This window comes from Cynocephalus volans, chromosome 16 (genome assembly GCF_027409185.1).
Source record: "Cynocephalus volans isolate mCynVol1 chromosome 16, mCynVol1.pri, whole genome shotgun sequence".
NCBI classification, from domain to species: domain Eukaryota; kingdom Metazoa; phylum Chordata; class Mammalia; order Dermoptera; family Cynocephalidae; genus Cynocephalus; species Cynocephalus volans.
Genome location: NC_084475.1, coordinates 35,341,808 through 35,363,576, shown reverse-complemented (window position 1 = coordinate 35,363,576; position 21,769 = coordinate 35,341,808). Strand labels below are relative to the sequence as shown.

Genomic DNA, 21,769 nt, shown 5'->3' with positions numbered 1-21,769 from the left:
AAGGGACAGGAACACCCTTTCCAGGGGAGTCCATTCCCCCAAGGGGTACCTAGCCCTCTCTCACCCTCTGCTGCCCCCACCGTCCTGCAGATTGCCACAAGTCCTGCCAGACCTGCTCGGAGTCTGGGACCTGCACAAGCTGTCGCGAAGGGCTGAGGATGAACACCCGTGGGGGCTGCGTGGCCAACAGGGAATGCGCCCTCTCCGAGTACTGGGACGAGGAAGACCACGCATGCAAGCCCTGCCACGCTAAGTGCTTCCGCTGCACGGGGCCTGCCCAGGACCAGTGTCACACCTGCCACAGGGACAGCCTTCTTCTCAGTGAGTTGCTTTTCCTCCCAGGAGGGCTTCACTTTTCCCTCCCTCTGGGAACTACCTTGTGTGGTGCCCGATGACCAACGAGTACGGGCTGCTTTCTTTTTAACTGTTTGCTTCATGTGGAAAACTTTTTTTTTTTTTTTTTTTTTTTAAAGATGACCGGTAAGGGGATCTCAACCCTTGGCTTGGTGTTGTCAGCACCACGCTCAGCCAGTGAGCAAACCGGCCATCCCTATATAGGATCCGAACCCGTGGCCTTGGTGTTATCAGCACCGCACTCTACCGAGTGAGCCATGGGCCGGCCTTCCATGTGGAAAACTTTCAACCCTACAGAAAAGATGCAAGAGTGAGACTAGTGCAAAAAACATCACACATATTCCTTTCACCCAGGTCACCCAGTGCTAATCTTTTACCCCATTCACTTTATCACTTGCAGGCACGCGCTCTCTCTCTCAAGGTATATGCATACATAATCCACAGCAGATTTTTCCCTAAACTATTTGAGGGAAAGGTACATACATCATGGTCCCTTTCCCACAAATACTTTAGTACATATTTCCCCCAAGGAGGGACACTTTCTTACATAACCACAGGATAGATGGCAACTCGAGTAAATTTTACATTGATACATTATTCTAATGTACTATCCCTATGAAAATTTTGACAATTCCCCTTTAGAACGGGGTTCAGTCTGGAGTCAGGTATTACGTTTAGCTTCCATGTCTCTTTGCTTCCTTTAATCTGGAACGTTTTCATAGATTATCTTTGGCTTTTATAATATTGATGCTTTAGAAGAATATAGTCCCTCTTCCTCCTCTTGGGTTGCTGTGAAGTTAGTTTCCCCATGGTTAGAAGGAGAGTGTGTACTACACGTCACAGGGCATGGTGTGTCCTCCAAGATTTACATCTGGAGGCATGTGACATCCACCCGCTTCCCGCTGATCTGGTCAAGATGTTTAATTCCTCCACCCTATAATTGATATTTATTCCCTCGTAATTAATACGGAGTCCAGGAGATAATAAGAAGTCTGTGGGGAGACACTTTAAGAACATGTAGATATTCAGCTGCTCCTCAACATTTCCTTTTGGTTGAGCATCTGTTGATTAATAAATCCTCTGTATGGAGCAGTCCAAGGTTGGCCACCTCAGAAGTCAGGTTTGACGGTTATTACTACTACGAGGCAGTGTCCTCAGGTTTCCAGAAATACCACGATTAGACTTAAAGAAAGAGTGGAAGAAAGAAAATAAAATAAAAGTCAACTCAACTGAAAGAAGCTGCCACGGGCCGGCCCGTGGCTCACTCGGGAGAGTGTGGTGCTGATAACACCGAGGCCACGGGTTCGGATCCCATATAGGGATGGCCGGTTCGCTCACTTGGGAGAGGGTGGTGCTGACAACACCAAGTCAAGGGTTAAGATCCCACTACCAGTCATCTTTAAAAAAAAAAAAAAAAAAAAAGAAGAAGAAGAAAGAAAGAAAGAAGCAGCCACGGTGGAAATAAACTGAAAGACGCAGCCGTAGGAGAGAGAAGACCCATGAATATGGTAAAGACCAGAAGGTGTTAGCACGTGTCTCCCCAACAGCAGAGCGGGCCAGAGAAGGGAGACCCTCGATGTAAAATACGTGGCTAGTTTTTCCACTTCATGTGGAGGGACCATGAGCAAGGGCACCGTTCTCCTGCTAAGGCACAGGGACATCGATCCCGAACACCACTCCTGACCACCTCACCATGGAGACACTTGGAGATACCAGCCCTCCCCATCCATCTGTCCATCCATCTCCGCTCCTGTTACGCACGTCTCAGTGACCTTCCTCCCCACACTTCCTGCATCATGAAAACATTCCCTCCAACCAGGTCTCCCGTATAATCCCACCCCCCAGGACCTCCTTCCTTAATTATCCCCAATCCAGTGGTCACCTCAGATGTCTTCATACAGACAGAAAGACAACTCTTCACTATAGGGTGGTCTTCCCTTAAACCAGGGAAGCAAATTAGACTAGAACTGAGACTTCGGTGCTGGTGCATAACACTGACCTGTGGTCGCACAAGGGCTGGGTACAGGATTTGCTCAGGCCTGGTCTTCTCCCATTCTCCCCACCTGCCCCATACCACCACACCACCAGGGTCAGCCTATTTGTAAACTAGATAATTCTTTTGGATGTTGTGGTAGACTGAATAATGCCCCCCTGACGAGGTCACACCCTAATCCCAGATCCTGGAAATATATTATCTTACATGCTAAAGGGGACTTTGCAGCTGCGAGTAATTAAGGATCTTGGCATGGGGAGATTATCCTGGATTATCCGGGTAGGTTCTGTGTAATCACAAGGGTCTGATAAGAGGAGACAGGGGGACCATAGTCAGGAGAATGTGATTTGATGAGAGAAGCAGAGGGACAGAGAGAGAAGACGCTGCTGCCTTGGAAGATGAAGGAAGGGGCTAGGAGCCAAGGAGTGCTGGTGGTCTCTGGAAGGTCGAAAAGGCAAGGAATCAAATTCTCTCCTCGAGCCTCTGAAAGGAATGTAGCCCTATGGACCCATTTTAGACTTCTGACCTCTAGAACAGTAAGATAACAAATGTGTGTTGTTTTAAGCCACCAAATTTGTGATAATGTGTTTCAGGAACAATAGGAAACTAATATCGTGCTGTTTCTTCTTTAGGGCCTTGGGCTGCCCCCTAGTTAACCAGTTGCATCAGCTGCACAATGAGCCCCTGACAGTATCTACAGTCACTAGACTGTGGTTCTGTTCTACCCACCACAGCTGGTCCACTCTGACCTGTTTTCTCTGAACTGCTAAAGGCCTGTGGTTGATTCTATTCCTGGACATCCATCTTAGCTCCCATGCATATCCACCAGCCCACAGGGACGCTGTCTCATTCCTCCTGCGCACCCCTCCTCCTGCCACAGCACACAGTGGGGAGAACACATGGTAGGTGTGGGAGACTTGATGTCAAGACAGACTCTTTCCTCCCTTGACAGACACAACCTGCGTGGAGGACTGCCCAGAGGGCTACTATGCCGATGAAGACCACCACCGCTGTGCCCCCTGCCACAGCTCTTGCAGGACATGTGAAGGCAGACACAGCATGCAGTGTAGCTCCTGCCGACCAGGCTGGTTCCAGCTGGGAAAAGAGTGCCTGCTCCAGTGCAGGGAAGGGTAAGATGCTCAATACCTTTTCCCCCATCTCGTCCCACAGCCACTCCAGGTATCAACCCATTTTGCAGATGAGAAAACTGAGACCGATAACACTTACATAACCAGGTTGAAGTCTCAGTGCTAGCAAGCAGCAAAGATGAGCTAATTCACAATAATGGAAGACAAACAGGAGAGGCAGAGTGACACCGTGAAATAAGACAAAGGGTCAGATGTCAAATCAGACTCACATGAGCAATCCATCTTACCCCTGTGCCAAACTTCACTGCTAGTTCAAAGTTAATCAGCAACCACAAGACAGAGGCGAAGCCTCCTTCCTTCAGAGAATCCAAGACCATTAAGGAATGTTCTTTTCCTTCAGCTTTAGGATTTGTTTGATTCAGATTCAGTATGCGAGGTCTAAGCAGTGCACTTGGAACACGGATTTTACGAAGGGAACCGTTACAGTTCACATCTCCCTTTATACCCATCCATAAATTCTCCAAGCTTTCATTCCCCCACCAATCACAAATTACAGGTTTAGTTATTATAAACAACCTATGCACACTTGATGTACTCTTCTAAAAGCATTTCACAGATAAGGACTCCATTATTTTGCTGCTAGGAAAAATTGCTAGTGTGTTCATTAGAACGTCTGGTTACCAGCATATTTGGAAGAAGATTTGACTGGGTCATCCTTTTCCCGCCCTGGGCATCCCCAGTAAAGAGAAAGATTGATTATAGGCCTGTTGCTGACTCTTCCTTCCCAATCAGTAACTTAGGGCACTGGGAGTTTCTAGACCTAAATCGAAGGGCTGTAACCTTGAACCGTCTCCAAATGCTTTCAGCCAAATATGACATCTCTCTTCTCTTCTCTTTAGCCCTGTAGCAACTGCTGCTTGTTTCATGCACTTTAGTGCTATGTGCTGCCTTGCCCTGATTTACCTCATTCATTCACTTGTTTATTTAGTACATTTAATGAAGAGCCCCTTGTGTTGGTATATATGAAGGAGAATAAGACGAAGACTTTGACCTTCAAGAGCTTATTCCCCCCTCCCTGCCCCAGCCCCCCAAGTGGCTGTCTGGCACAGGGAAAGACCTTATTCTTATGTGTCTCTTCCTCCCAAAATTATAAGTTCCTGGAGGAAAAACGCCTCTTACTTTTCATACAAGCTACTACAACACTTACCCAGCACAGAGCCACACAGCAGCAGCAGCTCTTGAAAAACACCAGCCACATAGATCAATAAAGAAAGGGCCCAGCCAGACAAGAGTGGGGATGGGGGTGCCTGGCTTAGCCTTTCTGCTTCACCCTAATAAGTGTCTGAAAAGATGTGGATCCCATCTTCCTCAAATCAAGTCATTAAATACTCTCGAGCACACACAAAAAAGGTATCATCCTGTGATCTAAATAGAATGCAGACCATAGAACTAAGAAGACAATTGTTCCATAGTGTGTGAAGTTACCCATGGCAGGGACAGGGCGTGGGGAGAGGCACAGGTTGCCACAGAGCTCTTTAATGGAGGAAGAAACGGAGCATTCGTGAAATATAAGTGGAGAATTATTCCTTTGGTGAAACTGATATTCCACATGCAGTGGATAAGCCTTGTGTGTTAAATCTCTTTGCCTTGGAAAGTCAGGTGTATAATTCTCTGCACCCTGTCCCAACACACATATTTTGGTGCTTAACCTCATAGAAGGTTCTTTAAGGCCCAAGTTATTGTTTGTGCTTATGCATAAGATCCTCTTCAAGGCTGTGAGGCTCAACTGATTTCACACTCACCTCATGCAAAAGAGTGATCCAAGGCAGCAATGGCATTGTACTGTTCTTTTAATCTGATCCAGTAAACTGTTCATTGTCTTTCTATTAGCATTGCTCTGTGATAATTTTTAAAACCTACTGGAAATTGACAAGCCTTCTTTCCTGCAGTTCCTATTAATGCTTTTTGTCTTAATAATAATTTATAACAAAACATTAGTAAAAAACATTTGTATGTTGCTTTAGTTTACAAAGTGTTTCCACTCATAATGTATCTTAACATTATGATTTGATTCTACAACTATCTCATGAGGTTTATATTAGTCTCCCCATTTTACAGATGAGAAAATTGAGGCTCAGAAAGTTAAGTGTTTATCCAAAGTCACATAGCTGTATACATGATGGAGCCAGGACTAAAACTCTAATCTTCTGACTCCAATCCTGTGAATTCCCACTGACCTGTATAGATTTTCACTTTACTCTTTTGTTTTCTTTTTTGGAGTCTTATGTGTTCTTTGCCAACTATTCAGTTCATGATCGATGCTTTCTCTTGTTCTCTTTTCATCACCTTATCTCTCAAATACCTCACAGTCTTACTGATCAACCCAGCAGTAATTGTCTTCACGTGACTGCAGAAAGTGAAGTCAAGCTTAATTTGCCACAAGCTGGGCCACTGAGGTAAAAGTGTACTCACTAAGATCAGTGACAGGTGGCTAAACGGAGGTAGGCTCAGCATTACCTAGGCATGGTGTTAGTTTTCAACAAGTTCATGGAGCTGAACTAGACTACACAAAAAGCCTGTCGGGACTGTAGTTTTGCAACCAGAGAAACCAGAGATGAACCTTCAGGTTTCTAGGATATCTTCAGTATGCTGAGGTCCAGAGATGCAGAGATGAGTCAGATGACCTCTAGAAGTTCATCCTTATCAAGAATTTTTTTACCCTCTTTTATCTTACTGGCAAAAATCTTGGTTTACCTTCAATTAATGCACTGTTTTGTAATAGTGGTGTTTAACAGATAAGTTCAAATCACATTGTCCCACTTCCCTAGCCATTTGACCTTAAGCAAGTTGTCTAAATTCTCTAAGCCTCAGTTTTTGCATCTGTAAAATAGGGATAACAATATCTAAATCATAAGGTTTGCTATGAGGATTAATCATAAAATTCTTAATTATCACTAATATACATTAATTATTTATAATGTGCCACGAACTGTTCTAACCATCTTTCTCAACAATTATGTGTTTAATTTTAGGTACTAACATTAGCTCCATATTACAGATGAAGCACAGAGATGTTGAGTGACTGGCCTAAGGTCACACAGCTCATAAGTGATATGGCTGGGATGTGAAACTATGTAGTCTTGTCCCAGGAGCCAAGCCCCTAACCACCATACTCTAGTGTCTCATTTTCAGGTTCAATAAGGCAAAATAGCGTTTATGAAGTCCCTAGAGTACTATCAGGCATGTAGTAGGGAGTTAATGAATAGGGATTATTGTTATTATATTTAACCTCCAAAAATCTTTTCAAATTAGGCTACTTCTATTTTGTAAACACCAACATCGCTCATGTCCCCTCCTATTTCAAGATGGCTTTTTTTTTTTTTTTTTTTTTCCAGCAGCTGGCCAGTATGGGGTCAAGATTTTTTTTTTTTTTTTTTTTTTTCAGAGATGACCGGTAAGGGGATCTTAACCTTTGACTTGGTGTTGTCAGCACCAGGCTCTCCCAAGTGACCTAACCGGCCATCCCTATATAGGATCCGAATCCACGGGCTTGGTGTTATCAGCACTGCACTCTCCCGAGTGAGCCACGGGCTGGCCCTCAGGATAATTTTTAAATGTCTTCCACTCCCTGATCCCATTCAACACAACTTCAAGCTTGAATTTGGAGAAGCATATGGAAGAAAAAGGCAATAGTAGCTAACAATTATCCAGGTGCTACTATGTGTGATAAGTGCTAGGTCTTTTTTTTTTTCTCTATTTTTTTATATCCCCAGATGTGTCAGAGTCAGTGCCAGGTCTTTGCATAGGTGTTATCCAATTTAATCCTTACAAAAGCAGGAGAGGGATTGTAATGCCCAATTTACAGATAAGTAAACTGAGTATCATTAGATTTGTTATTAGTGATACTAATGATTCATTAGTAATGAATCTGATGTGTAAAGGTAAATGGAGACTAAAGTCACCCAGCTTATAAAGGAAGCCTATATTACCATGTGTTCTCTCCCATGTTCAGTGGAGAAGCCTGAGTGTTTCTTCTGTTCCTCCCGCCTCGGTTGCAGATACTATGCAGAGAACTCCACCAGCCAGTGCCAGAGGTGCAGCAGGAGCTGCAAGGCCTGCCGGGGCCCGGGGCCCACGGACTGCCTGGCCTGCGATACGTTCTTCTTTCTGCTGCCCTCCAAGGGAGAATGCTATCGCACTTGCCCGGAGCATCACTATGCAGAGCAAAGAACACAGACCTGTGAGAGATGCCATCCCACTTGCAAGACATGCAAAGGTGAGAGTGCGTGTGAAGTTTGCATGTGTGAGCAGAAAAATGCAAAGGTTTTCTTCCTGCTCTGCCCCTCTTCCTTCTCACCACCTTTGAAAGTTCCTCTCACGTCCCACCTGGTACCCAGTCCTCTCCTGCATCAGCACCCTCTGACCTGGGCTATTCCTGCCACGCCCTGCTGCCTCCTCAGACACAGGCATCATCTCCTGTAGGAAGTGGTGTTCATCTTTACCTGCTGAATCTGCCTAGGGGAAGCCATTTATTTTTATTACTTCAACAACTCCTCGGACTTGCCAGCCTCCCAGACTGTGAGAGATAGATTCTCTTTCTTTATAAATTACCCAGTTTCAGATTTCCGGAGGCTGGCAAGTCCGAGGTTGAGTGGGCACATCTGGTGAGAGCCTTCTTCTTGGTGGGAACTGTCTGCAGAGTCCCAAGGTGGTGCACGGTATCATGTGGCGAAGTGCGGAAGGGACAGATAACTGCTTCTTCCTTTCCTTATAAAGCCCCCAGTCTACTCTGATAACCCATTAAAGCATTAACCCATTAATCCATGAATGGATTAATCCATTCATGAGGACATAGTCCCCATAATCCACTCATCTCTTAAGGGCCCCACCTTTCAAATATCATAATGGGGTTTAAGTTCCAACACGAGCTTTGGAGCGGACAAACATTCAGACCATAGCACTCTCCAAGCTCCATTTCTGTTTTCCATTTACCTAGTTGTCTGCCCAGAGATCCTTAAAATCAGTGTTGGTGGAGCACCATCCAACCACTAGCCCAGGTTGTTACCTTGGAGTTGTCCCTGACTTTTCTCTTTCCCTTGCCTCCTGCCCAACACAACTACCTCCAACAAAGCTAAACTTCAAGGTCTGTTGATTCTCTCTCCTAAATACTTCTCTAATTAGATCTCCTGCTCCATTTTCACTATCCTCTTTTTCATTCTTAGCATCTCCTACAATACCTTTTGAGGTGGCCAGCGGGTCACTGCAACTCTGGTCTGGCCACCACCGCCCCTTCCTCTGGTCATCTTATACACTAACACCAGAGTGATCACCCTAAAATTCAAGTTTGCTCATTTTACTTCACATCTTGCCATTAAAAGATGATCACAATAAATTTTTCTCAACATTTAATAAAGAAATACTCCTGTAATATTTTAATTGTTAAAACTTTCTAGAAAACTGTTAATAAGCTGGTAGGAAGCATTCCTATTTTTCAGAATTATCTTGTCTATTCTTAGTTCTTGTTTTATATAAATTTTATAATCAGTCAAGTTTCCTTTAAAAAATCCTTTGCATATTGATTGGCATTGCATTGAATTTATTTTGGAGGAAACCCCATCTTTATAATCTTGAGTCATCACGTTTCTGAGCATGATATATCTCTCCATCCTATGCATTTACTTATTGCTATGGTTTGAATGTCCTCTCCAAAACTCATGTTGAAATTTAATTGCCATTGTGACAGTATTAAGAGGTGGGATCTCTAAAAGATGATTTGGTCATGAAGGCTCTACCCTCAAGAATGAATTAATGCATTAGTTATCACAGAATAAAAAGAGGAAATGTGGCCTCCTCTCCTCTCTGTCTCAAGCACTCACTTGCCCGTCTGCTGTGGGGTAACGCAGCACAAAGGCCCTCGCCAGATGCCTGTGCCATGCTCTTGGACTTCCAAGTCTCCAGAACTGTGAGCCAAAAAAACTCCTGTTCATTATAAATTAACCAGTCTTGGTAAATGTTTTCCTTTTTTAAAAGGTGATTAGAGGGCTGGCTGGTTAGCTCAGTTGATTACAGCATGGTGCTGACAACACCAAGGTCCGGGGTTCAATCCCTGTACCAGCCAGCTGCAAAAAAAAAAAAAAAAAGAAAGAAAGAAAGATGATTAAAATCTTTCCCCAGTCAGTTTCTTTAACTTATTAACTCTCCTTCCATGTATTCTAGAACATAGACCCACCTATAATGACCCAGAACCACTCAGCATCCATCAAATACGCCTTGCTCTTTCATACCTCCAAGACTTTTGTTTCCTCTTCCCGAGGAACAATCTTTAGGGAACTCTCAGCTTAGAGACCCAGCTTGAATATCAGCCCCTCTGTGAAGCTCTTGTTAGTCCTCCCAGACATGTTCTTCCTCCTTCTTGATTCTGTAATACTGTTTTATCATAGCACTTTTTACATTACATTTTAATTAAACATGTCTGTATCTCCTACTAACTGTAAGCCCCTCAAGCAAGGACAAGAATTAGACCACACTTGTTTGTGTCCCCTATTCCTAGTCTAGAGTGTAACATGTAATAAGTGCCCATTAAGTGTTTATTGAATGAATAAATGAATGTATAGAAAATAAATAAATCCTAATGTCTTATTGCAAATTGAAAAATGCTCAGCTATTAGATTTTCAAATACTCTTTCTCCACCCTTCTCTCCAATCTCCTTTTCTTTTCTTTTTTTTTTCAAAGATGACCAGTAAGGGGTCTTAACCCTTGACTTGGTGTTGTCAACACCACGCTCACCCAGTGAGCTAACCGGCCATCCCTATATAGGGATCTGAACCCGTGGCCTTGGTGTTACCAGCCTTGCACTCTCCCGAGTGAGCCATGGGCCAGCCCCTCCAATCTCCTTTTCTGATATTACCATTAAATGTAATTTAGAGTTTCTTGGTTTATCCTCTGTGTCTCCTTTTATGTTGTTATTTCTTTGACCCTCTATGATTTATACTAGATTACTTCTTCAGCACTCTATTCCATTTCCCTAATTTGTTCTCTGACTGTGTTTAGTCTAAAGTTTAATCATTTGTTATTTTTGTTTTTAAGTGACTATATTTTTTATTTTTAGTCTAATTGTTTCTTTTTCATACCCATCTATTTTTATTTCATATCTTCCAGTTTGTGTTTCATAATTTAATATTCTTATGGATATCATGTCTTCATTAATTTTTTGAGCATCTTAAATACACTGTTTTTTTTTTTTTTTAAAGATGACTGGTAGGGGGATCTTAACCCTTGACTTGGTGTTGTCAGCACCACGCTCACCTAGTGAGCCAACCGGCCATCCCTATATAGGATCTGAACCCATGGCCTTGGTGTTATCAGCACCACACTCTCCCAAGTAAGCCATGGGCCAGCCCCTTAAACACACTGATTTTATAGACTTTGTCAAACTTTTCTATGAAATTGATATTATCTGAAGTTCTGACTGTTGATCGTGTTTGTCATTTTTCTTAGCAACTTGTATTAAGTAATCATTAATATGTGTTGTCTTTTTTTCATTCCAAAGATACATGTGGTTGCCACTCAAAATTTCCAATCAGAATAAGATAACAAATGAGAGAACACATTGAATTGGGGGTGAGGTGGGAGGGACGTAAAGCTGACATTGTCACTGGCCACATGGTGGTAAATATTGGCTTTCTATTAGGCTTTCTGAAAAGCCAAAGGTATCTCTGATACCATCATTACTGGGTATGTGGGGCCTTTATTCCAATTAGGGGTGCCAGATAAAATACTGTATTTTGGTTTGCTAAATCTAATGATCCTAATTCCATCCCACTAGTATTATTCACTGAGCAGTGTGGTGGACTAGTGGTGAGGGCATTTGGTTTCTAATTAAGAGCAGGCAACCATCATTATGTAAGTTAATGTCTTTTAACATCAGCCAACTAAAAAAGGCAACACCAGCCTTTTATGACTTTTGCGAGGATTGGGGAAATTATCAGTGATGTTGTAAGCACAGTTTTAAGAACTATAAATTTCTTTTAATTGGGTTTGAGTTTTCCTAGGTGAATTAAGGATAATGGTTTTGAGCATTTCCAATCTCAAAAGTTCATCAACACAGTATCCCTGAGATTGTATTCAGGGGATGACTGGGTGCAACTGAGCAAATACTGAAACCACCCTGAGGGTCTGTGCCACCCCCCACTGTAGTTGACTTGAACCCTAGAATGTGCCAGGTTAAACTTTTCTGTCTTTGATGCTCATTTCCTTCTGCTGTCCTTTCTCCGCCATACCACACATGTCCTTTGCTGATTAGTGAATCTCTGTTCTGTCTTCTGGTTTTGCAACACATAATGATTACAAAATTTGGGGACAGGTTTTCTCTTGGGATGTAAACTGTTTGGGGAAAAAAAGGGTGAATTCATACCTTCTTAAAATATTAGCTGTCATAGTAAGAAATGAGGATGCATAGAAGAATCAGGGTTAGCAAGCTAAATAAGCAATTTACCAACTAGATTACATTTTATTCACTTTTGACTGCCTGATAATTTTAGGGTGTCAAGAAGAAAAAAAAAAGCACAGGGGGTGGCAGAGGGAGTGGGGAAGCATAGCACACTCAGGCCCAATATGTGCTATTGTATTCAACTGGTACCTCCAAAATTAACTCATTCCTTGTCTTCACACATTTGACTTTTTATTTATCCTCCTCATAAAACTGTTTGGAATCAAAATCCAGACTGAGTAACCAAAGCCTCCCAACTCTCTCAAGCTGCCTCTTTCTGTGTGGAATGATGCCCATGGACAGACTCAGGCGCCGTTCTGCATTTGTTGAATTCATCCCATGGGGGTCAATCTGAGGGAGAGCAGATGGTGAGCTGTGCTGAATTTTAAGGAAATCAAAGTGCCTGTCTTTTAGGTTCTGAGGTTCCTGCAGATCCTTAGAAGCAATGATGGATGTAGGGTGTTAAACTTGAAAATGACAGAAAGCATTCTGGAAATTAACAAACCGCCTTTCACAAAAGATTCTGGGTTCCCTAAGTGTGCAGATTTTGCAATAAATCAATGTAGGAGACGTAAATGGAGTCACTGATGTATTACCCAAAGCTGACGGCTAGTGCCTTTGGGTATTGCCCACAATCTGGGCCTCAACCAAATTGCTGCTGGTCTCCTAGAAATTGTAACCAACGTTAACGTACCAATTTTGTGACCTAACATTGTTACTGCCTTTTCCCTCTCTTAGTTTTTTCTACCCTTATTTTGTTTTATTGCAAATTGACAAATTATAGTTGTATATATTTATGGGGTCAAAATCATGTTATATTTAAACAATATGGAATGATTAAATCAAGCGCACTAGCATGTCCATCACCTCAAATACTTTTTTTTTTTTAAAGATGACCGGTACGGGTCGGCCTGTGGCTCACTCGGGAGAGTGTGGTGCTGATAACACCAAGGCCACGGGTTCGGATCCCATATAGGGATGGCCGGTTGCTCACTGACTGAGCGTGGTGCTGACAACACCAAGTCAAGGGTCAAGATCCCCTTACCGGTCATCTTTAAAAATAAATAAATAAATAAATAAATAAATAAATAAAAATAAAAAAATAAAGATGACCGGTAAAGGGATCTTAACCCTTGACTTGGTGTTGTCAGCACCACGCTAACCTATTGAGCTAACTGGCCATCCGTATATGGGATCCAAACCTGTGGCCTTAGTGTTATCAGCAGCACACTCTCCCAAGTGAGCCACGGGCCGGCCCCTCAAATACTTATTTATTGTGGTAAAAACATTTGAAATTTACCCTCTTAGCAATTTTTTTTTTTTTAAAGATGACCGGTAAGGGGATCTTTACCCTTGTCTTGGTGTTGTCAGCACCACACTCTCCCAAGTGAGCTAACCAGCCATCCCTATATGGGATCTGAACCCGTGGCTTTGGTGTTATCAGCACCGCATTCTCCCGAGTGAGCCACAGGCCAGCCCATTTCCACAAACTTTTTGAAGTACCCATGTATAAGTGACATTATGTATCTACCCTTATTTCTCTTCATTTAAAAAAAAACTCGCTTATTTTAAAAACTGGAGTAAGGTATCTAAGCTATATTTTAGAAAAATATAGGAATGGAAAAGGAAGGAATGAGGGGAAGATTGATTCTTTCATCAGAGACCACAATTATATTCCAGAACATGTAGGAAATCCTGTATGAAGCTAGAGCTAAGATGAAAATAGAGCAGTTTTGAATCTACAGGCAGCCCCCAACCTAAAAAGCAGGTGGATAATAAAGGTTTTTTTCTCTAAGATGTTATTCAAAGCTCAGAATTCATTTTTCCACAGAAACCACATTGTGAATGATTGAGCTCACAGATCAAAGGTGAAAACTCAATTAAACTCTATTGTGAATGTAAAGGACAGGAACTATAGTCCTATTTGAAGTTCAACTAACCACCCTTTACAGTAGTGTTTTTTTTTTTTTTTTAGAGATGACCAGTAAGGAGATCTTAACCCTCGATTTAGTGTTGTCAGCACCACGCTCTCCCAGTGAGCTAACTGGCCATCCCTATATGGGATCCGAACCCGTGGCCTTGGTGTTATCAGCACCACACTCTCCGGAGTGAGCCACGGGCCGGCCGTCTTACAGTAGTGTTCTGAATGGGAAGACCTATGTCAAGTTCCAACTCATAATACTAAGCATATTCTGTTTCGAAATTCTCAGTGAAAGTGCCAGGGCCTTCCTAACGGAGTGAATTAGAGCTCAGGTCTCCTGCCTTTACACTTTGCAGAAGCTATTGCTCGATACCTGCATAAAACGTAATGTTTGGGCCAGTCATTCTCTGGGTGTCTGAATTAGAAGAGGAGGGTGTTGCGTCCACAGAAAACAGTCTGTAATTCAGACCTCCTCTGTTTGGTGGTTCATGTGTTAAGGCAGATAGTGTGGGTAGAAAGAGCACTGGATGGAGAGTCAACAAAGCTGAATTTGAATCAATTTGACCATTACCTATGTAACCTTGGATGGGTGACACTGCATGTCTGGTCCTTAGTTTTCATTTATTTGAAAAATAGTAGATAAATAAGATATCAAATTTCTGAAAAGAGATGGGGCTGGCTGATTAGCTCACTCAGTAGAGCATGGTTTTCATAACATCAAGGTCAAGGGTTCAGATCCCTGTACCACCAGCCAGCCACCAAAAAAAAAAAAAAAAAAAAAATTCTGAGAAGAGAGTTTATAGCTTTCAAGACAATTTCAAAGGAATCATTCATTCACTTCCACCAATCCCAAAATTAAGAACCACTGAACAAAGTGATCTGCTAAGTCGTTAGCATTTTAAGTTCCAACTCTAATGCTGTTTCTTAATTAGGGACTGTCCATTCATGACTCACTCAGCACGTGAGTATTGGGACCCTCTTGATCAGCTGGTATCATCCTCCACCTTAGTTAAACACTAAGAAGAATGACAAAGTTTTTCTAAACTTTCTACATGATTTCTTATTTTTCTGAAAATCTTTTCTCTTGCTGTAATAAGACATCTGTCATCCCCAAGTCTCCAATTTCCAGGCGGAGGGTCTACCTTGGTAGGACTAATTGGATAATTTCCAGGGCTTCACTTTGTCTTGTAGACCTTTTTTTCTACATCTTCAATCAATTCACCCTTCTGCTTCAATTTACTTGACGTATTCCTTATTCCTAAGTGTCCGGAACCAAAGCAAAGGCTGAAATCGAAGCTCAGTCTCATAACTTAGAATCATTTTTTTTTTTTTTTTCCCTTTCAGGAACAGGAGCATTGAGTTGCTTATCCTGTGTGTGGAGTTACCACCTCATGGGAGGAATCTGCACCTCGGACTGTCTTGTGGGGGAGTACAGAGTGGGAGAGGTACTGAGAGCTGGGGGGGTGTGCCTTCTGCCCCCCCGGGGAGGGGTGTGAGCCCGGCTCCTGCCTGTCGTCCTGGGCAGTCAAAAAGTCCTAGGCGGGTCCGAGTGCAGTGGCATTTACAATGAACTGATCACAACCAGTTACAGATTTCTTTGTTCCTTCTCCGCTCCCACTGCTTCACCTGACTAGTCTTTCAAAAATATAACTAATTTTTTTGAAAAGTCTTAAGATTCCCACACTCACGATAATTTAGGTTTAGTGTGTTAAAATCTTCTACCAACACATCATGGAATAACGGTGCTATCCACCTGTAGCCTTCACTTCAATCAGAGGAACTGAGCAGATCTAAGATGAATACTGGGGAAGTTAAGTAATGAGGCCTCAGAATGAACTCTGCATTTGTGAGTTTGTGACCACAGGAGTCTCAGTCTACGTAAGACCATTATGTCAGAAATACGACCTTTCTTCTCTCTTACCCTCTGCTGTTTAGCTGGAAACACCTGCCTACTGGAGGCCCTACACAGCTGATGCTGGTCTTTCATGTTCTACATCCTTCACAGCATATTAAGAAGGATTTATTGCTTGTGTAGAAGCAACAAATTTTGAGTCCAGTAATTTCTTGATTGTGTTTCCAAACTTTAGAAAATAAGTAAATCTCTCCATGGTGAAATTAACACAAACTAGCAAATTCACTTATGAGCTCTCTTTAAATTCTGACAACAGCACTCATCACAGTTTGGAGAAACTGAGGCTCAGAGAAGTTAAATAATTTGCTAAAGATTACATATGTAGCAGGTAACAAAGCTGGGATTGAAACCCTGGGGGATTTGATGAGATAATAACAGCCAAGAAAGCACCTTAACATGCCAAGGTGCTCAACAAAAGCGATTTCCGTTCTTCTTTTTCTGTTACACCACACTGCCAAAGCTACAGAAGCAAAATAGGAAGGCATCTTCCCTAACCCACATTTCCAGCGCCCGTCAAGGAACAACTTGTCGGGAGAAAAGCCACTTTCTTCTCCTGTCTCAACTCTATTTCCAAGGAGATTTAACTGCTTTAGCTACATGGTCACAACTTAACGTTTTTCTTGGGCTGGGCCACAAGAAACCAGTAACCACAGTGGCCAAGCAGGTAACTAACGTAGATGAGTGAAAGGCACTGGGTCAAAGAAAACCGTAGTGTGAGCTTGATGCAAAGCAGAAATGGATGGATCATGGATGTGTTGGTGACATGATAGCAAGTGCTGGGGATTGTGTCAAATAGGAGAGCATAAAAGGGGGCCGCTGCCACTCAGTTCTGCTTATGATGTTGCCACGTGGGAGTGATGAATCCAGTGTTGACAGGTCTCCTAGTTTTCAAAGAGAAATTAGGAACTGATTTAGGTGTAAAACATCTCACTTTAGAAATGCAAGAAATGAATGCAACAGGTTTCAAACTGTGAGAGCCATGGTAGTGTGAGCCTGGACAAAACTAGTCCTTGACCTGAGCTGTCCTTGAACTCATGCTCATGAGCTGTCAGTTTGTAACTCAAACTGTTCTAGAAGCCAGTCCTCCCATTACTGTTACTAGCAGATTTCAGAGGTCAGGGCCCAGCGATGGTTCCAGCCAATCGCAGACTGTTGGTTCTGTCTCTCACTCAGCACGGTTAAACTGGACCCAGAACATGCTGTCTTTCTGCTGTACCCCCGTGCCTCCCTCTCCATGGAGACAAGATAGGACCCCTATCTGGGAACTTCAGTGCCTTGATATCTTCTCTGCACTCAAAAGGAACTTCCTGATTGTTCTTAACAGGGAGAAAGATTTAAGTGTGAAAAATGCCATGAGAGCTGCCTGGAATGCAAGGGACCTGGCACCAGGAACTGTACCATGTGCCCCGCCAGCCTGGTGCTGCACATGGATGACAGCCGCTGCCTCCACTGTTGCAATGCCTCCAATCCCGCTGCCCAGGAGTGCTGTGACTGCCACGACACCACAGGTGAGGGGAGAGGAAGGGCATGTCCTCAGGAAGCTGAGGAGAGTAGCGGGAGAGGAGGATGGGAAGTTCAGGAGCATCTGTACGGCTGCCTTTCTCTTGAGTGCCTGACCTGCTACATGCCTACTGATGTGAACCTTCATGTCCATCATCTCATTTCACAAGTAGATATTATTAGTCCCATTTCAGAGATGACGGACTGAGGCTGACGGGGTGTCATGAGCATGCCCAAGTCCACACCAATATTAAGAGGCTCATCTGGAATTAGGTGGGTCTTTTGGGCTGCAAAGCCCACATTCTTTCCACTGCCATGCTGCTTCCAAGACCAGAGCTCAAGTAGGTCTAGAATTTTATCTTTATAAATTTACTTTGTTCCTTTTTTATTCTTCCCCCCTGGAAGAAGGCTAAGAAGAAACAAAACCCCCTTTTCCAATTCCCAGTCCCCTGTCTTCCACTTCCAACCCCTCCACAAGGGCACGTGGTTCTCATTGGCCACAAACTTTGAAAATTTCTGAATGGAGTGATTCCTACTAAAAACCACATATTCTTTAAATATATTCTCTAGTCCAGAAGTAGATAATTTCTTTGGAATTCAGATGTATCACTGCTTGGGCTGGCCAGTTAGCTCAGTTGGTTAGACTCTAGCACAGCCTTGTAACACCAAGGTCAAGGGTTTAGTTCCCCATACCAGCCAGCTGCTAAAAAAAAAAAAAAAAAAAAAAAAAAAAAAACCAACAAAAATAGTTCAAAATATATCTTTGCTTGACAGAAAGAGAGAGATCATGTTTATGGGAGTCAGTCCATTTGTAAGTAAAAAAATAAAAAATAAAAAATCCCAGGCCTGTAACTGCTACAAGCCATTTCTTTATTTCTTATCAGCCTTTTCAATTAGGTTCTAAGTATCATCTTTCCAAAAACTAATTATTTCCTTCTTTCAGCTTTCCCCCTGCCCCATGAACAGCTGGTTTCCTTAGCTCCTCATACACATCCACCTTCAGATCTGATTGCCTAATAGCCATGCTGTCAACTAAGAATAGTAACTCTCATTACATCAATGCCTTTAAATGAAACCAGAAATGTGTGCATGTTGGGTGCAGAGTTTCTGAAAGACTGTTCCAACTAACAACTGTTAAGTCAGCTTTCCTGGTCCCTCTGTGGCTCCTGAAGAGCCACCTGGGGCAACTCTGCAAAAGTCCAAAATAATCTTGATTACCTGCTCCTCCTCTACTGATACCCTGCCCCTTCAAAGAAACCAGATCACAGAGGCTGACCCTAACTCTGCAGATCTGAGCTGGAGAATAGTAAGCAATACGTGATTGCATATGGCACCTTGGTAACTGAAACAACTTCGAAATGTCTCTTATTGATTCTCCTGCTTCAGGCAGTATTTATCTTAAAGTACCACACAGAAATTGCTTATCTATCCCTCAGGTGCTTTAACATTTCCTCCAGGGAAAAATTCTGTGCTGATTTATTAATGATGAATGCGATGATAGTGCTATTAATTTACAAGAGTAAATTCTACTTGCTGGACAAAATCCCATGAGAATGAAAGTTATGATAAAATAGGAAACATGTTTAGCACTAGCAGAAAAGAGAGAAATGCATAGTGGTGATGAATCAGATCTAATTGGTCAATATCCTAATAAGCAAAAATCATTGTGCCTGACAGCAATATTATATCCGTTAATCTAGTGTATAGAATGTACCTAGGATCTCTCATAAAAGAATCCTGGGGGCAGATCCAAGTGGTTCAACAATTATTTATGAAAAGCTCACTGTGCACTTCAACTTGTATATCCAACATGGCCTGACGGTTTTTTCTCTAGTACTTCCAACTCTTTTTCACAATCCATTGTAAAGGGTTAAAGAAAAAGAAAAAAAAAGAGGTATATTACCCAGGCTGATGGATGATAGGGGGCAGAGTTCTCGACTTCAGAAATTTTAATTATGATAGAAGAAGTTCCCTATTACAAACATTGATAGTCGGGATTTAAAGATGACACTTCTTTTCCTGCCAGGCGAGGGCCACAAAACTCCAAGAAGCCAACAAACAGTTAGTTGTCAGAGTATTTTTGCCCTAATGTCTCTAGACCGTAGCATGGAGTTAGGATTCCTGGATTTTAATCCTGATTGCTCCACAAACAAGGTCTTGTCTCTGTCAATGTGACAATTCACTTATACTTGGTGGGCCTTAGTTCTCTCTAATTTCTAACGTCCGACATGACTATAAGAGTCAGTGGTCTTATAAATAATCTGCTCTGCCCTTGAATGGTAGGACAGTCACATTTGGACCAGGCTTAATGGTTGCTGGAAAGAGGACTCAGTCTTAGGAAAAATCAGAGTTGGGACTGAAAAGAGAGCATTTACCAATAACAAAAGCATGGCCCAAGATAAACTATTTTCTCAGGAGGGAAACAGAAGAATCAATTGATAAGGTTGGACACTCGGAGATTGATCCATGAGGTATGGAAATAAGGAGATTCCCTTTAGATCTCAAACTGAACTTCTTTCTAGAAGGATTTGTGGGTTTTATTAGACATAGACTGGGACTCTCAGGGGGTCCATACTGCAAGTTTGTAGGGTGGTATGTCTTCTAAGAAAATCTGAAAAATGATGCTGCCATTTTAGACTAAAAAACAAAGGCGAAGTTCTTTGCCAGAGAAACTGATTCCCACTGCTTTTCTTCTCCCCCCTCCCCTGTCCCCTCTTCCCTTGGGGATGTCCTCCACCAGACCAGTGCATCCTTCGACCTGGCGAGGTAGGGCCTGCAGTCGAGCGCTCCCGGACGGCCCTGTCTGTCACCTCCGCTGTCATGCTGCTGCTGCTGCTCGGGGCCGCAGTGATCGTCTGGAGGAAATCTCGGGGCCGAGCACAGGCCGCAGAAAAGGCCGGCTATGAGAAGCTGGCAGAGGCCGGCAAGGCCTCCTCCTCTAAGAGCAGCTATGGCCAGAGCACCAGCTTTGAAGAGGATCAGGTGATCGAGTACAGGGACCAGGACTACGATGAGGACGATGATGATGACATTGTCTACATGAGCCAGGATGGCACCGTCTACCGAAAATTCAAGTACGGGCTGCTGGCCGAGGAGGATGGTGACGAGCTGGAGTACGATGATGAGAGCTACTCCTACCAGTGACCGGAGTCCCCTGCCCATCCGGGGACAGGCTGCCTGTGGGCATCACTGGGTCCGGCTCTACCCCCACACCGGGCTGATGTGTGAGTCTTTGCGTTTTGTCTTCTTAACCATGAATCCAACCAGAATTTGTAAGAATGCGAAATATTTCATCCTTCTTTTGGGTGCCTAAATTCAATGAACACTTCCTGGTCAACCAAAATTGAGGAGGCATTTTCCTCGAAATATGTCAAGACACAAAACACAGGAAGTGAAAACGACTGAGATTTGTACAAACTCCTTCATGTGATTGAATAGAAGGGGAAGTGGTGGACCTATAGGGATTCTGTTTCCAAGCTGCCTGGGGGAGATGTCTACTGCCTCTGGAATTCTACTTCTTTAACTAATTTTGGGGTCAATGGGGATACTAAAGAGTTGTTGGTCTGGGGGGATTTTTCTCCCCCTTTAGGTGTCTTTAGGCAGAAATTTGTTTTGTAAGGGCCGAGAAAAGAGGGTTGTTATCAGTTGCACCCAGACCTGCCCTGGTGAGCAGGAGAAACTGCGTCTGCTGAGGCTGCTCAGGACTGTTTCAAGATGAGGAGAGGAGGCTCAAGATCGCAGGGCACGGGTTCCCCTGCAGTACTCCAGGGCAGTCATGATTCTAAGGGCCGGTAATGCTCAGGCAAAACACAGCCTGCAGCTCACCCAGTGAGAAAGGCATCTCCAGGTTCTCAAGAATCACAACCTTTTGATTTTCTAAGAGCTTTTCTGGTAAGAAACTTCAGCTAAGAAATCAAGTAATAAAAGAAAAATGACAAGGTTAACCTAACATAAAATGAGATAAAACGACAAAAATTTCTGCCACTGTAAAAAAAAAAAAGACTTTAGCTACTAAATCAGATGAACTTTCATCAACAACCTGTCACAGACTGTGGACTCACCACAGAAAATATTGGAATAGAGTCTAACATGGAAAAAAAATCCCAATGTGCTGCGCCCAAGCTGTAATCCAGCTGCTGACCAGACTTCCCACCCTCCTTATTACTATGATTTTTGTTTCTAGATGTCCTAGGCTTTCCTTTTTCCACTGTCCTGTCAAGTGTGCTCTGTGATTCATGCACCTGGGGACAGTTTTTCTGCAGATTGTAATACAGAGAAATTATGTAAGCAAGGTCTCCAGGATTTCCTTGTCAAAGCAGGAGTTATAGGCAGTAATAGGAGTGGAATACCAGAAAGTGAAAGTGACACTTTCAGATGATGGTGATAACCAAAGTGAAATCTATTGCACACCTACTATGTACCAGATACCAAGCTAAATAATTTCTCTAAAAAAAACCCCACTTACCCACTTAATACTTACTGTAACACTATGAGGTTGGTATCATTATTACC

The 21,769-nt window shown here is 42.9% G+C and overlaps 1 protein-coding gene across 1 annotated transcript in view; it reads left to right on the top strand.

Moving 5' to 3' along the window:
* Window positions 1-20,401, top strand: part of PCSK5 (proprotein convertase subtilisin/kexin type 5) — a 399,384-nt gene extending 378,983 nt beyond the window's left edge. The window contains exons 33-38 of the mRNA XM_063080405.1: window positions 91-321; window positions 3,300-3,477; window positions 7,494-7,711; window positions 15,190-15,290; window positions 17,082-17,265; window positions 19,998-20,401. Coding sequence (XP_062936475.1) covers window positions 91-321; window positions 3,300-3,477; window positions 7,494-7,711; window positions 15,190-15,290; window positions 17,082-17,265; window positions 19,998-20,401 — 1,316 coding nt within the window. The remainder of the gene's footprint in view (window positions 1-90; window positions 322-3,299; window positions 3,478-7,493; window positions 7,712-15,189; window positions 15,291-17,081; window positions 17,266-19,997) is intronic.
* Window positions 20,402-21,769: the final 1,368 nt, after the last annotated feature.